At 35.4% G+C, this 15,201-nt stretch overlaps 1 protein-coding gene across 1 annotated transcript; it reads left to right on the top strand.

The window, feature by feature from the left end:
* Nucleotides 1–574: 574 nt before the first annotated feature.
* Nucleotides 575–5,023, top strand: LOC110933832. Its single transcript, XM_022177036.2, has 7 exons — nucleotides 575–834; nucleotides 1,932–2,095; nucleotides 2,411–2,673; nucleotides 2,757–2,978; nucleotides 3,156–3,248; nucleotides 3,446–3,550; nucleotides 4,453–5,023. Exons 1-7 carry the CDS (start codon nucleotides 575–577, stop codon nucleotides 4,867–4,869), a joined length of 1,524 nt encoding a protein of 507 aa, XP_022032728.1. The 3' UTR covers nucleotides 4,870–5,023.
* Nucleotides 5,024–15,201: the final 10,178 nt, after the last annotated feature.

Genomic DNA, 15,201 nt, shown 5'->3' with positions numbered 1-15,201 from the left:
ACGGGTCCGGTTCAGAACGGGTTCGGGTCGGGTCGGGTCTTTTTTTTTAGAATGGCCATCGGCTGAAAATATATCAACTGCACTTGAAAATCACAAACTGAAACTGAACAAGTAAACAACTAAACTCGATTCGAACAGGTGGTCAAAACAAAAAGCAAGCTAACTCCGATTCTTATTCGATTAACCAATAAACTTCTAAAAAAATTCATATAAATGACCACTTACGGTTATTGCTAAAATTTACAGTATCCGACAAAATAAGCTGATACTAGCTATTTTATTATCATCTTATTCTAATCGCACCATCATAATGCTTGACCATATAGGCGCGACCTTGTTTGATTCTAGTGGTTCTATTTTAGATCATCAATGCCACTTTGCTCCTAAGTTGTTTGTTTTGGATATCCTGAACCACCCGACCCATATACAACCCTTCCTTCAGACTTTTTGAATAATGTGTAGAATGCATATAATTTTAGTTATGATCCTATGTCAGAGTATTTTAATTTTGTTGACAATGGGATCGTTATGAAGCTTCCACATTTTGGTCCGAATGTCCGATTAGGGACGCTCAATGACTGATCCTGATGCCACTGATTCTTCTAGTGACGATGAAGACGAGCTTTTTGGACGGAGGCGGGTTAAGAAGTATGTGAACGAGGTTAATATTCAAACCTCTATGGTGATTAAAAAGGTGGGGAGAAACGGCGAGGGTAGGCTGCAAGCTAAACAGATAGCAATGAAGGCGGCTGGTGCTCAGGCAGTTCCGGCGGGTGGTGTTAGGAAGTTCCGTGGAGTACGACAACGGCCATGGGGCAAGTGCTCTCTCAAGTGGTATCAGAGCTATGGAAGCTCTGCGTGTATTCGTTTGTGAAATCGAACGAGTTTCGATGTAATCGAATCGGATTTCGGTTGAGTTCGGATTGTTTCGGTTAATTTTCGATGAATTTCAGACATCTCAAATGTGTTTTGATTGATTGTTGATGTGTTTCGAACAAGTGTTGATCTGATTCGACTGTTTCGAATCGAATTTTGTTTGTTTCTAACTGTTTCGGTGAATTCGGACTGAATTCGTTTGTGATTTCAGTGCAAGTTTCAATCATTTCGAACATAATTCATTAAGTTACAGTATGTTTTTAAGATGAACTGAGATAAAATTTATGAACATTGTATGATCACTATATTGATTCTTATCACTTTAGTTGAAATATACATGTGATACTCAAGATACAAAACGAGAAAAAGATTAAAAAAACAGTAGGTTTTGCGCTGATTGTTTGAATCTGAAACAAAAAAAAATTTGTTGTTCGTATTATGAAGATAGTAGCTTATGCGTTCTAGATCTGAAAACAAATTTTGGTGTTAATTAGATCTGAATAGGTATTGTGTTGTCGTTTCTTGTTGAGAGAAAGAAATAACGATGATAGAACACGAAGTCGGATTTCAATTGTTATGAAATAACGATGAGAGAGAAAGAAACCTTGATGTACAATCTCTTTAAAAAATATTTTTAACCAACCCGACCCGAAATCCGTTCCGACTAGAAACCCTTTCCGACTCGAAACCCGTTCTAACCCGAACCTATTTTGGACCCGAACCAAAACAACCCCTTTTTTAATTGACCCATTTTGACCCATGACCCGACCCGACCCAACCCAACCCGACCCGTTTGCCAGGTCTAGTTAATACCATTTCCAATCCAACACAAGCATTTGAGTTGGAATGTGTAATTCAGCTACCATACGCACATTCCCAACTTGTTTATCCTAATTCATACCTGCCATCCTCATGTGTCTTTAACGACGATGTTTTCCAAAGCATGCATCAAATTGAAATTTATGTATATCTTTCGTATGTTTATGTTCTGGTTGAAAAATGACTAGTTGTGTAATGTATATATCTTTAAGTAACTGACTATTAATTTGTTGTAGCATAATGTGGAAGTTTATGTTTTTGGTGATGATGGTCCTTACAAGAACGAGACCTGAAGAAGATTCTAGAGGACCTACAAATCAGTCGGTGGCCATTGGAAGTGCATCTGATATGGTACCGCGCTCGACCCGTAGACGCAAGCGTAACGCCACTACAACTACTGGTAATTATCATAGACTTTTGATTATTTAAATTTTATAGCATACTCGTGTTTTACTTATAACTACGCCTGGAAATCTTGACCCGTTGTTCCAAATCTGTGTTGGTATGAGCAGTTTTCAAACTTTGGGTTGATATGATTGGGTTTATTGAGATAACCCTTTCCAATTTAACGGGTTAAACTGGGCTGATCTTAATTTTTTACTGGATCAGATGGGTTAATAAAAAAGATGAATCAAAATTATTTAAAGTAAAATTATTATGTTTGTTTGTTTATATTGAAATAGTCTGAGCTCCCCTAATTGTAAAAAATGTACAGATTCAAATCAAACCCAGGTTGATCCACCAAAAAGGCGTGGTCCAAATCTCAATCTTAGCGCTACAAAAGACTTTGAGAATTTGCCTGAGGGTTCCAAAATTTCTTTAACAATGGCTGGCGGTACGAAAGGATTTGTTGGGCGTACAGCTACTCAGTTTGCAAATGAGTGTGGGATTGTAATGCGTAGTGTATGTCCAATGAACTTTCATAAATGGGAGTCTGTACCTGCTGATATAAAAAATCTGATGTATGAAAAGTTACAAGTAAGTTGGATATACTTTTTTTATTAATTATTGAAGAGTACTCACATTTTAATTTGCATTGTTAACATACAAATTCAATGCAGGGAAAATTCAATTTGTTGCGAACAGATAGAGTTTTCATGGGATATGTGGATTCTCGACTACATTACCAATGGAAACGTACCAGAGGTGAGTTGAGTGCCCACTGGAAGAATAATGGAGGAAAAACCAATCCTCGGTTGGCTAGATCAATGATGAAATCCAATTGTCGGAGTCCGGAAGATTGGAACCATTTATGCGATTATTGGGAGTTAGAATCAACTCGGGTAAGTTTGTTGAATGCTTGAAACAAATTTATGCAAACTTTATGTTAACATCATATATACATACATACACAAAGTAGTTTACATACATATAAGGTCCTACATATTGATGTAAATGCTATTGGATCATAGTGATTTGATTGCATATAACTCACTAGCCTATTCTTCTTAACTTTATAGAGATACAGTGATCAAATGGAATGTAATCGTGGAAAACAAGTTGTTACAAGTAGAGGAGGCTCTCGGTCAATAGCCAATCACGTATACCACATGGTAAGTTTTGAAGATTTATTGTTTAAACTTAAAGGGTTTTATTTGATTTAGTGAATTAGTTTAGTACTCTCTTTTCATTTATGGACCATTTATGTTCATATCTAGATTATTAACCATTATTTGTTAGTTCCAACTTCAATGTTTTCTAAACACATTTATCAAGCCCTATGTTATATTATTGCTTTTTGTTGTCACAGACAAATCGCGAGACTCAAACGCCGCCTAGCCCCTTTGAAGTCTATTACAAGTTGCATTATAATGCTAAAAAAGGATGGCAAAATGAGGAGGCAGAAACTGAATATGTAAGTTATTACTCTCTTTGAAACAACCCATTTTTTAGAACTAGATTTCTTATAGATGCAAGTTAGGTTTAGAGATATATAGGCTGAATTTTGAGCGGCAATACGTAAGGATATCCAAGTTTCTTTTTCTTTGCGTATTGCGATCCATAATCATCATCAGACCAAGACAACAACTTAGCCACATTCTGGTTCCATTTTTTTTTTGATTTTTTAGCATATGATGTGAATGATGAGAGCCTATTGTTTATCAAATATAATGTGAATGATCCCTTTTTTAGAAAATTTCAAACCATACCAAACTGGTTGGTTTATGCTTTCGTGTGAAAACTGGCTGAAAGAAAATAACCCGAGACTGTAGGTTATATAACTGTGAGTTGGGCTATGCTAATGTAGGTTTTGCATTCGTAAATTGTATGTTATTTTCAAGTTCATTATCTAACATGTATATTGTTGATAGGTTAGTCAATCTTACAAGCACTAGGATCAGTTTTGTTTCTGTGATTTGCTTTTTATGATTTAGTGATTTGGTAGCACATAAATTAATCTATGTTTTCAATTGATTTTAAGATCAATTAATGACAGCTTCTTGCATTCTGTGTATGCTTCTTTTTTTTTTGGTTGGGGGGGGGGGGATTCAATGATATGTTATCAAAGGATCAGTCATGCTTAGTTCTATTAGATAATCCTGACTTTTGGTGAGATGTTTGTGACTTTCAAACCTGATGATATTGTTACAATCTCATCAATTTTATTTTTTTAGAGGCTAAGCCATATAGTTATCAAAGATTTTAATTTAAAATAGTCATGTTATTTGTTTGAAAGTTGAGTCATATTATCAAAGTCATATTATTTGTTTAACTGTTTACTAATTATTGATGATATTGTTACACTCTCTTTGTTAGGCGAATATTATTCAACATAAAGAGGAGGCGGTGGCGAAGTTAATTTCTAATGGGACAACGATAACTACTACCATGGATCACGAGCTCGAAAAGGAGGCAATTGAAAGTGTATGTGCCAAGAAAAAACCAACAAAATCTGCATGGAAGGTAGGCGTTGGACCGGTTTTCAGAAAAAAAGATTTTTGGATGACATCGGAAGCTGGATCGTCTCAACCATCTTCAAGCGAGACGGAAGCACTTAGAAATCAAGTGGCTTTACTAGAAGAGAAATTGAAACAAAGCAATGAGAACTCGGAAAAAATGTTGATGTTCATGAGCTCAAAGTTTCCGGATTTTGAGAGTTCAATATCCGCACATGTGAGTGGTGGAGCAAATGATTTGGATGGGCAACTCAATGTTAATGATAGTTTGATCTAGGATGTGACTTAGTTTAACTTACTTTGTTGGTGTTTGTTTGATTACTATTTTGAAGTTTAGGATTGATCTACTAACTATTTTTACTTATATGTTTGACTGTTAACTTTATTAAAGTTTAGAATTAACATGCTATAATGTTATGGATTAAATTTGTTGAGAATGTCATTGTATTTAAGACTCTTATTAGTCCTAAAAAGTAAATATATTACCAAATGTGCATGCATACTATCGACTATCAAATGTAGTATTAAAGACTATTTTTTAGTCTTAAAAAAACTCATAACTAGAAACAGTCATAGCATCGGCGACTATTTTTTAGTTACAAAATTAACATATTAGGGATTGATTATCGGTCTCTAAAAAACATATTCGGGATTGAAAAAGTTCTTAAAAGATACAAAATTTCAGTCTTAAAGACATATTCGCGACTAAATAATGACATCTAAGATTATTATTTTAGTCCTAAAAGATAAATTGAATATGTTATCAGGGACTGATTCTCAGTCTCTAAAAGAACATATTATTAGGGACTGATTCTTAGTCTCTAAAAGAACATATTCAGGACTGAAAAAGTTCTTAAAAGCTATATATTTTCAGTCCCTAAAAACATATTCGAAACTAAAATAAGATGACATCTAAGACTATTTTTCAGTCCCTAAAAAATATATTAAGGAATGAAATGGCATGTTATCAGGGATTAATTCTTAGTCTCAACAAAGTCTATTAGAGACTGAATTTTCATGGAACCCAAATCTAAGTAAATGTATTTGGGACAAAATAGACAAGGTTCAAGTACTGATTTTCAGTCCTGAAAGGCCTAGTATCAAGGACTGATTTTCAGTCACCGACGAAATGTATTCGAGACTGAAATGATGTTGTACCACAACGTATATTGAGGACTGATTTTTATGTGTATAGGAGACTGAATATCAGTCTCTATTGGTGTCATACAATCGGGACTGAAATTTAGTTACTAATGAAAGTATCTAGGACTAAGCAATTAGGACTGACTTGGGACTGGCAAAATCAGTCCCTAATAACCATTAGGGACTGATTTAGGAGTTTTAGAGACTGATATTTCAGTCTCCAATTGCGATCTTTTTTGTAGAGTTATATTTAATTATTTCAAAGGTTGTAATAATTATTATTTTTTTTCTTCCATTTGTAAAGTTATGTAATTTATTTATTTTCATTTGGCATGTAAATAAATAGATTAGGTGCATTTTCATTTTACTAGAAAAATGTATTAGGATATTTTTTTTTTGTAAAAGAAGATGCACACAAAATTGTGTTTTTGTTTTTGGCCAATTTCGGGCCTAAAGAACTTCATAGTTCTTAACGGGATTTTAGCCCAATAACCAAAACACATTTTCGGAGTCCAAAGGAGTTTGGAGCTGAATTTAAAAGACATTTGGAAGCTCAAAGAATGTGAAGAAATCACAACACAAGATGAATACTTGAAGCATTTGGATGCGGGATCAAGTGGGAGTTCAATGACACATTATTGTGTTAATATTCACCCTTAGGAAGGACCTTTTGACACACTTGTTTCGGTTAACAAGTGTGGTCAAAATAGTTGGCTATGGTTATGCACCTTTTAACATATGTGTTGTGTGCTTGTATGGTTATATTTTATTTATGGTTGTTTGGATGATATTTGGATATGCATATTTAACAACTAATAATCCGTAACAAGCTTAAAATTGGTTCTTACAAAATCATTAAGACGGTTAATAAAAGGTATTATTAAAAATTGATGATTTTATAATAAAATGGGTTTTATTAAAAGAACCTTGAAATTTGGTTTTCACTAAAGTACCATTGATTTGAATGCATGCAAATATATGGTACATAAAATTTTTCTAAACTAGAATTTTGAAAAATAAAATGTCTTTTATAAAACAAGTCAAACACCATCCTTTTATACAACACTCAAATTACTTGGGAACTCTTTGTGGGATAAAGGTTACCTAACCACATTTGAGGAAACTTGTATATTTGAGGTGGGTTCACCATGTTTGTGGGATAAAGGTCACCTAACCACTTATGTGTGTAAACTCACATGTGTGTGTAAGTTGGACGACTTGATTTGGAAACCATGAACTTAGGGTCACCGAAGCATGGGGAACAAAGGTGTTGATGGGATTATGTAGGATCGTGTTTCGCGACCTGAATGAGTCCGTTAGAAGAGCTCTCGTATGTTTCAGAGGCGGAATACTAAGAAACACACTTCAAAACAGCTTGAATTCACTTTAAACCTCTTTTCTATTAATATGACAGTGATTACAGTCAGAGAAACAACCGGCAGCACTTCGGTATCAAGTTTCTCAATCCTTACAAATGAAAACTGTTTGAGATCTATTTATGCTAGTGACCTGACCGTTTGAACAGACTCAAACGATCACTATACATTCAAACGAGCACACTCAAACGGACACCTCTCAAATGGACAGGCTTTATTCAAACGGCCAGCTCTCCTTCAAACGATCAGACTTTCAAATCTCTTGACTTCTTGTCCAATCTGATCTGCAATGAACCTGAGACTCGATATAAGACGAAGACGACAGATGACTGCACCAACAGACTCCCCCTCAGATGTTGACGAGTCTTAAAGGTCGAGTATTTTTCAATCTTCAGTCTTTATCAGTCCTCTGAACTTCTCTCTCTCTCTCTCTATCTTCAGTCTCCCCCTCTCGATTTGCTGGTATTTCTTTGATCTTCAGCAATATCTTCAGGATCGTTGTCTGACTCTACTTGGTTTTTCAGGATCAATCAATCTGGCTTTCCTGCACATTCTTAACCCAGAAATAAATCTCTAATTTTATCACTTTACGTGCACCAACACTTGACTCCCTCTCATGTGCATCAACTAACACTCTCCTTTAAATCTCTTTTTTCTGTGATGAACCACTTAGGAAGATTAGAAAAACATTTAATTCCAAACTTACACTCCCCCTCAAATTTTGATCATCATGTTTAGCACTCGGAATTTTGAAAATCTGTTTTTCAATACCAGTTGTCAAAAATCTTTTTGAATTTTCAAAATTTTATGCTAAAACACACAGAAAATCTTTTTGGATTTTGGAATGAAAGAAAATATGTAAAGCAGTAAAGAAATATTTACAAACAATATTTTTGTGAGTTCGTGTAAGAGGATCATATCAGTTTATGAGACATGCCACCAACAACGTTAAGCTTCATTTCATTTTAAGTTCTAAACAATTCACCTAGATTGTCAGTATATTTGTCCACTTAAATTTTCACACAAAATTCAATTGATCCGAGATACGATATTAATGTTTTAGATACTAACTTATCCGTGTGTCCCACTACTTGAATATACTCCCGTATCCAGATCCCAATATTCAGTCTTACAGGTGAGTATACCACAGCTGATATCTGTAAGGGGTTAGGTGCGAAACCGTGAGAGCTCAGGTCAGAACTTCCGTTCAGCAGAGAGATGACGGCTCGACTTTTGGTGTGTCCCCTTTAGAGGATCTTTTAGTTTCAACAGCAGCGACTATCAGTTTTATTGTTTCATCAGCATGCTGAGGGCGATGCTTTTTCAAGCATTTGCAGAAAGTATTATCCGGGGACTAGGTCAGTATTTCCATACAGCAGAAGTCCCGGGATAATACCCCAGATATCACTGAGCATAAAGACCTAGTATCTCAGAATAAGGGACCTTTCAAACAAGATTTCAGGGGTTACCTATATATCCAAGTTTGTGTTAACCCACAGAACAAGCAAGTTTGAAATTTAGGTTTATATCTCGTCACAATTTTACTAAATGTGAAAAAACCTACTGACATATCCACAGTAAGACTGTTTATCACAGATTATCTTTCCAGTTATTTAGCATGTTGTGACAGCCTACTGACGTACTATCATTTCCTCTTTTCCCAACGAAACTCATTTTTGAATTTTATCATGTTTTTGTGTTTTTCAAATTTTCTAATGTTTTTGGATTTTCTGAAATTTTCTACTCCCCCTAAAATGCAAACACATTTCAAAGGAAATTTGAAAACTACTAGACTATTGACCCACTTGAAAATATAGAAATCAACACAAACTGTACAGAAACTTGACAACTGATATCGAATCACATCAAATCTCCATTCACTAGGCATAAACAATCAGAATGACCATTTGATATCCATGAGTTCCATCTCTTTGGCGTCTATTTGATCGTAATCCTCTTTGGTGAGCATAGGATTTCCGATCCGACCAGCAACCAGACCTTCACAGGATAACAAAACAGAACCCAGAAGTGCCATATGGTCTTTTGTAGTGTCTTCAGAGAAGCTTTGACCTTCTGGAAGGTTGAGGGCTATATTGCATTGAATCACATATCCATTTCCTGTTTTTGTACTCTGAGACTGAAAACTTGTGTTTGTCTCTTTAGGATTTACACTCAGAAATGATGAAAACCCGCTGCTACTAATGTTTGAACCCTGATCAGCTTTGTTAGATGAATCACCAGCACTGAATGCTGTCTGAATTTTTAGACTTCTTTCAGATTCTGAAACTGGAGTGCTACCTTTGTAGTACATCTTCACATCTTGTTGACCACTCGGACTACTCATCCTGATGATCTTTTGCTGTTCCAGATTCTGAGCCTCTAATTTTTCGATAAACTGTCCAATTGTCAGTCCGTCACAAACACCCGTGTTTTTCAATATCATCAAATACGTTCCCCACTCCTTCTGAGGTAACGCATCAGCCAACTTATCCACATACTCTTCATGACTTTTATTAACACCAATCATTGTCAATGATCGCACTAAGTGACAGTATCTCTCAATCAGCTTCTTAGTATCCTCTCCTGGTAAGCTGCTAAAAAGATCAAACTCTTTCTTAAGCAATGCCTTTTTGCTTTTAATCATACTCTCACATCCCTCGAATTTGACTTTAAGAGCATCCCATATCGACTTAGCAGTTTTGTCGTGCTCTAACAGAATGAATATATCTTCCTTAATCGCTTGTTGCAATAAACTAATCATCATTTTCTCCGCTCTGTACATTGCCCTTTTCTGATCTGTGAATTCGGATATCTGTTTGATAACATTCACCTCCGTTCTCGGTAACACATACTTCTTCAAGATACATTCCCATGATCTAAGATGATTTGCTTGAACCCAGTTTTCAAATCTGTATTTCCACCCGTAGTATTCTTCGATACTCATCAATTTCGGGGGTTTTTGAGTGGTTCCCGTCTCATTTTCTAAATTCATGGCTTGAGCAATCGCAGCTGGACTTGACGGTGTTGCAAATGCGTTGTAGAACTCGGTACTCATGTTTCACAAACTAAACAACTTTCAAACGAACTACACAGTTCAAACGGTGGTGTTTCAAACGGTGGACTTTTCAAACGGAACAGATTCAAACGATTAGTGAACTTTTCAAACGACAGGACACTTTTCAAACGGACTTACAGTAAAGAATTTTTGTTATCAAAGGCAGATTTGATTGATGAAACATTCGAAGTTGTTTATACTTTGAATGGTTCTGACAAACTATATTACAACAAAGAGTTTCCTATTATGAGTATTAAAATAGAATTGATTAACAAAATTTTCAAACTCATAGAGATTAATATTCCTGAATTAAAAGTTTTGAAAAATTTTGAAAAACCTAAAAAATATACTTCTAGAGTTCAACAACATTTAAATAAGAAAAAGGGTTACAATCCAGGTTCTGGTTTTCAAAAGAAACCTAACCAAAATCGTAGCTACAAAAAGAAAGGTTTAGGTTATGTTCCACCAGAAAATGATAAAAATATGAAAAATTCTAAAATCAAAACTGAATTTGTGTCAGGTGGAAGCTCGGAAGAAGAACAGAAGAAACCATTCTGGAGACAGTCAAACCAAGAGTTTCTTGCTGAGCGAAAGAAGAATGGAACTGAAGTGTTTTATCAAAGGGAGACTCGTACTTGTTACAGATGCAATGAAACTGGTCACATTGCATGGAATTGTTCTGCAAATGCAAAAACAAAACAGGGAGTTTCTCAGAAACTAAAAGAAAAAGTTGTTGATGTTGAACCACCAACCGATAGACTTAAATGTTTTGAAAATTCTAAATATGAGGTTGGTGAGTGTTCGGAAAAGAATTTTTACAAAAAGAAAGAAAAAGACAACCAGGTGTGGGTTGTTAAAAAGGTTGATGTGAATATCGGCGATGAATCTGGTTCCACAAAGCCAGAAGAGCCACAGACTGAGGAGAAAATTTCAGTGACTGATGATGATTTTCCATCACTGAAATTTGAGGAGATTAAAAAGAAAGTTGGAAAAACTGAGATTTCAAATCAGTTTTACAATGAGAAAAAAGATTTTGATGTCGAGAAAACATTCAACGGGAATGTTAAAAAGAGTTTTGGGAAAATGTTGAGTGGGAGAGCTAAGGGGGTAAAAGATTTTTATGCAACTAAAAAGGCAACATACAACCCTACTGCTCAAGAGCTGAAAGCCATCAAGTCTGAGAAGACTTGGATGGAAGTGTGTTTCCCATGAAGTCTTAGGACTACACCGGAGATCCCAAGTTTATATCGTGGATCAGGAATCGGCATCATTTTAGTGTTTGAAGTTTTTATTTGAAAGAATTTGAATAGTGTTTGAATTTTACAGGTGAAAGGACTACGCTGGAGCTTCCAGGTTGATAATTGAGAAGCAGGAATCGGCATCTTTCTGTCTAATTCAACAAGTGGTAAAGAGGTTTCTGTAGATGTGTCATTCCTACAGTAAAACCTACATATGGTATTTTGATCTAAAATTGGTATTTGTGGTTTTATGTTTGAGATGGTTATATTCTACAATTGGTACAGAGGCTGTTTAACTGCAAATGATAAATCAAGGATATTAAGTTGTACTTGATTTATTATTCATATGAGATTGATAAACAAGATGATGAACCATATCCCCATGCTTCATAAGTGGTACACTTAAAAATGAGAAACACAAACTCATTTTCTGGAAAAATCATTTTGATTAAAACAAACTTAAGTGTTTTGAAATCTAAATGAGAAAATGGTTTGTTGAAAGGGGGAGTTCTGATTGTTTATGCCTAGTGAATGGAGATTTGATGTGATTCGATATCAGTTGTCAAGTTTCTGTACAGTTTGTGTTGATTTCTATATTTTCAAGTGGGTCAATAGTCTAGTAGTTTTCAAATTTCCTTTGAAATGTGTTTGCATTTTAGGGGGAGTAGAAAATTTCAGAAAATCCAAAAACATTAGAAAATTTGAAAAAGACAAAAACATGATAAAATTCAAAAATAAGTTTCATTGTGAAAAGAGGAAATGATAGTACGTCAGTAGGCTGTCACAACATGCTAAAGAATTGGAAAGATAATCTGTGATAAACAGTCTTACTGTGGATATGTCAGTAGGTTTTTACACATTTAGTAAAATTGTGACGAGATATAAACCTAAATTTCAAACTTGCTTGTTCTGTGGGTTAACACAAACTTGTATATATAGGTAACCCCTGAAATCTTGTTTGAAAGGTCCCTTATTCTGAGATACTAGGTCTTTATGCTTAGTGATATCTGGGGTATTATCCCGGGACTTCTGCTGTATGGAAGTACTGACCTAGTCCCCGGATAATACTTTCCGCAAAGCTTGAAAAAGCATCGCCCTCAGCATGCTGATGAAACAATAAAATTGATAGTCGCTGCTGTTGAAATTAAAAGATCCTCTAAAGGGGACACACCAAAAGTCGAGCCGTCATCTCTCTGCTGAACGGAAGTTCTGACCTGAGCTCTCACGGTTTCGCACCTAACCCATTACAGATATCATCTAGGTATACTCACCTGTAAGACTGAATATTGGGATCTGGATACGGGAGTATATTCAAGTAGTGGGACACACGGATAAGTTTAAGTTCTTAAAACATTAATATCGTATCTCGGATCAGTTGAACTTTGTATGAAAATTTCAGTGGACCGATATACTGACAATCTAGGTAAATTGTTTAGAACTTAAAATGAAATTAAGCTTAACGGTGTTAGTGACATGTCTCATAAACTGATATGATCCTCTTACACGATCTCACAAAAATAGTGTATGTAAATATTTCTTCTCTGCATTTCATTTCTTTACATTGAAAAATCCAAAAAGATTTTGTGTGTGTTTTAGCATAAATTTTAAAAAAATTCAAAAATATTTTCGACAAACTGATGTTGGAAAGCTGATTATCAAAATTCCGAGTGCTAAACATGATGACATTGTTGTGAGGGGGAGTGCTTCTAATTGTCAAGATATAGTTTTTTAAATCAACAAGTGGTTCATCATGTGTGGATGATTTGAGAGAGAGTTAGTGATGCAAATTGTTAAAATTAGAAAATTTATTTCCGGGTTAAGTATATGCAGGAATTGCCAGGTTTCAATCTTGGATCTAAAGATAGAAAGCCAGGTTACAATATCCGTTGAAGAAAGCCAAGTTTCGATCCTAGAAATAAAATTTTGGAAAGCCAGACATCGATCCTGAAGATGTTGCTGAAGAACAAAGGAATACCAGCAAATCGAGAGGGGGAGACTGAAGATAGAGAGAGAGAAGTTCAGAGGACTGATAAAGACTGAAGATTGAAAAAGACTCGACCTTTAAGACTCGTCAACATCTGAGGGGGAGTCTGTTGGTGCAGTCATCTGTCTTCTTCGTCTTATGTCGAGTCTCAGGTTCATTGCAGATCAGATTGGACAAAAAATCAAGACATTTGAAAGGCTGGCCGTTTGAAGGAGAGCTGGTCGTTTGAAAGGAGCCTGTCCGTTTGAAGACGTGTCCGTTTGTATCTTGGCCGTTTGAAGGCTGACCGTTTGAAGCATGTTTCAAACGGTCAGGGACTAGTATATATAGGCTCTCAAACGAGTTCATTTGTAACGATTGAGAAACTTGATACCGAAGTGCTGCCGATTGTTTCTCTGACTGTAATCACTGTCATATTAATAGAAAAGAGGTTTAAAGTGAATTCAAGCTGTTTTGAAGTGTGTTTCTTAGTATTCCGCCTCTGAAACATACGAGAGCTCTTCTAACCGACTCATTCAGGTCGCAAAACACAATCCTACAATTGGTATCAGAATGATATCGAATCACATCAAATCTCCATTCACATCAAATCTCCACTAAATGAGAAAACAAACCATTTTCTCATTTAGATTTCAAAACACTTAAGTTTGTTTTAATCAAAATGATTTTTCCGGAAAATGAGTTTGTGTTTCTCATTTTTAAGTTTACCACTTATGAAGCATGGGGATATGGTTCATCATCTTGTTTATCAATCTCATATGAATAATAAATCAAGTACAACTTAATGTCCCTGATTTATCATTTGCAGTTAAACAGCCTCTGTACCAATTGTAGAATATAACCATCTCAAACATAAAACCACAAATACCAATTTTAGATCAAAATACCATATGTAGGTTTTACTGTAGGAATGACACATCTACAGAAACCTGTTTACCACTTGTCGAATTAAACAGAAAGATGCCGATTCCTGCTTCTCAATTACCAACCTGGAAGCTCCGGCGTAGTCCTTTCACCTGTAAACATTCAAACACTATTCAAAATTTTTCAAACAAACTTTTCAAACACTAGAATGATGCCGATTCCTGATCCACGATATAAACTTGGGATCTCCGGCATAGTCCTAAGACTATCATGGAAAGCATACATCCATCCAAGTCTTCTCAGACTTGATGGATTTCAACTCTTGAGAAGTAGGGTTGTATGTTGCGTTTTTCGTTGCATTAAAATCTTTAACCCCCTTTGCTCTCCCACTCAGCATTTTCCCAAAAATCTTTTTAACATTCCCGTTGAATGTTTTCTCGACATCAAAATCTTTTTTCTCAATGTAAAACTGATTTGAAATCTCAGTTTTTCCAATTTTCTTCTTAACTTCCTCAAATTTTAGTGACGGAAACTCTTCAACATTCACTAAAATTTTCTTCTCAACTTGTGGCTCTTCTGGCTTTGTGGAACCAGATTCATCGCCGACATTCACATCAACCTTTTTAACAACCGACACCTGGTTGTCTTTTTCTTTCTTTTTGTAAAAATTCTTTTCCGAACACTCACCAACCTCATATTTAGAATTTTCAAAACATTTAAGTCTATCGGTTGGTGGTTCAACATCAACAACTTTTTCTTTTAGTTTCTGAGAAACTCCCTGTTTTGTTTTTGCATTTGAAGAACAGTTCCATGCAATGTGACCAGTTTCATTGCATCTGTAACAGGTACGAGTCTCCCTTTGATAAAACACTTCAGTTCCATTCTTCTTTCGCTCAGCAAGAAACTCTTGGTTTGACTGTCTCCAGAATGGTTTCTTCTGTTCTTCTTC

The sequence above is a fragment of the Helianthus annuus genome, chromosome 4 (genome assembly GCF_002127325.2).
Source record: "Helianthus annuus cultivar XRQ/B chromosome 4, HanXRQr2.0-SUNRISE, whole genome shotgun sequence".
NCBI lineage: Eukaryota > Viridiplantae > Streptophyta > Magnoliopsida > Asterales > Asteraceae > Helianthus > Helianthus annuus.
Note: the sequence above shows the minus strand (reverse complement) of the source record. Positions and strands in the feature narration are given on the sequence as shown.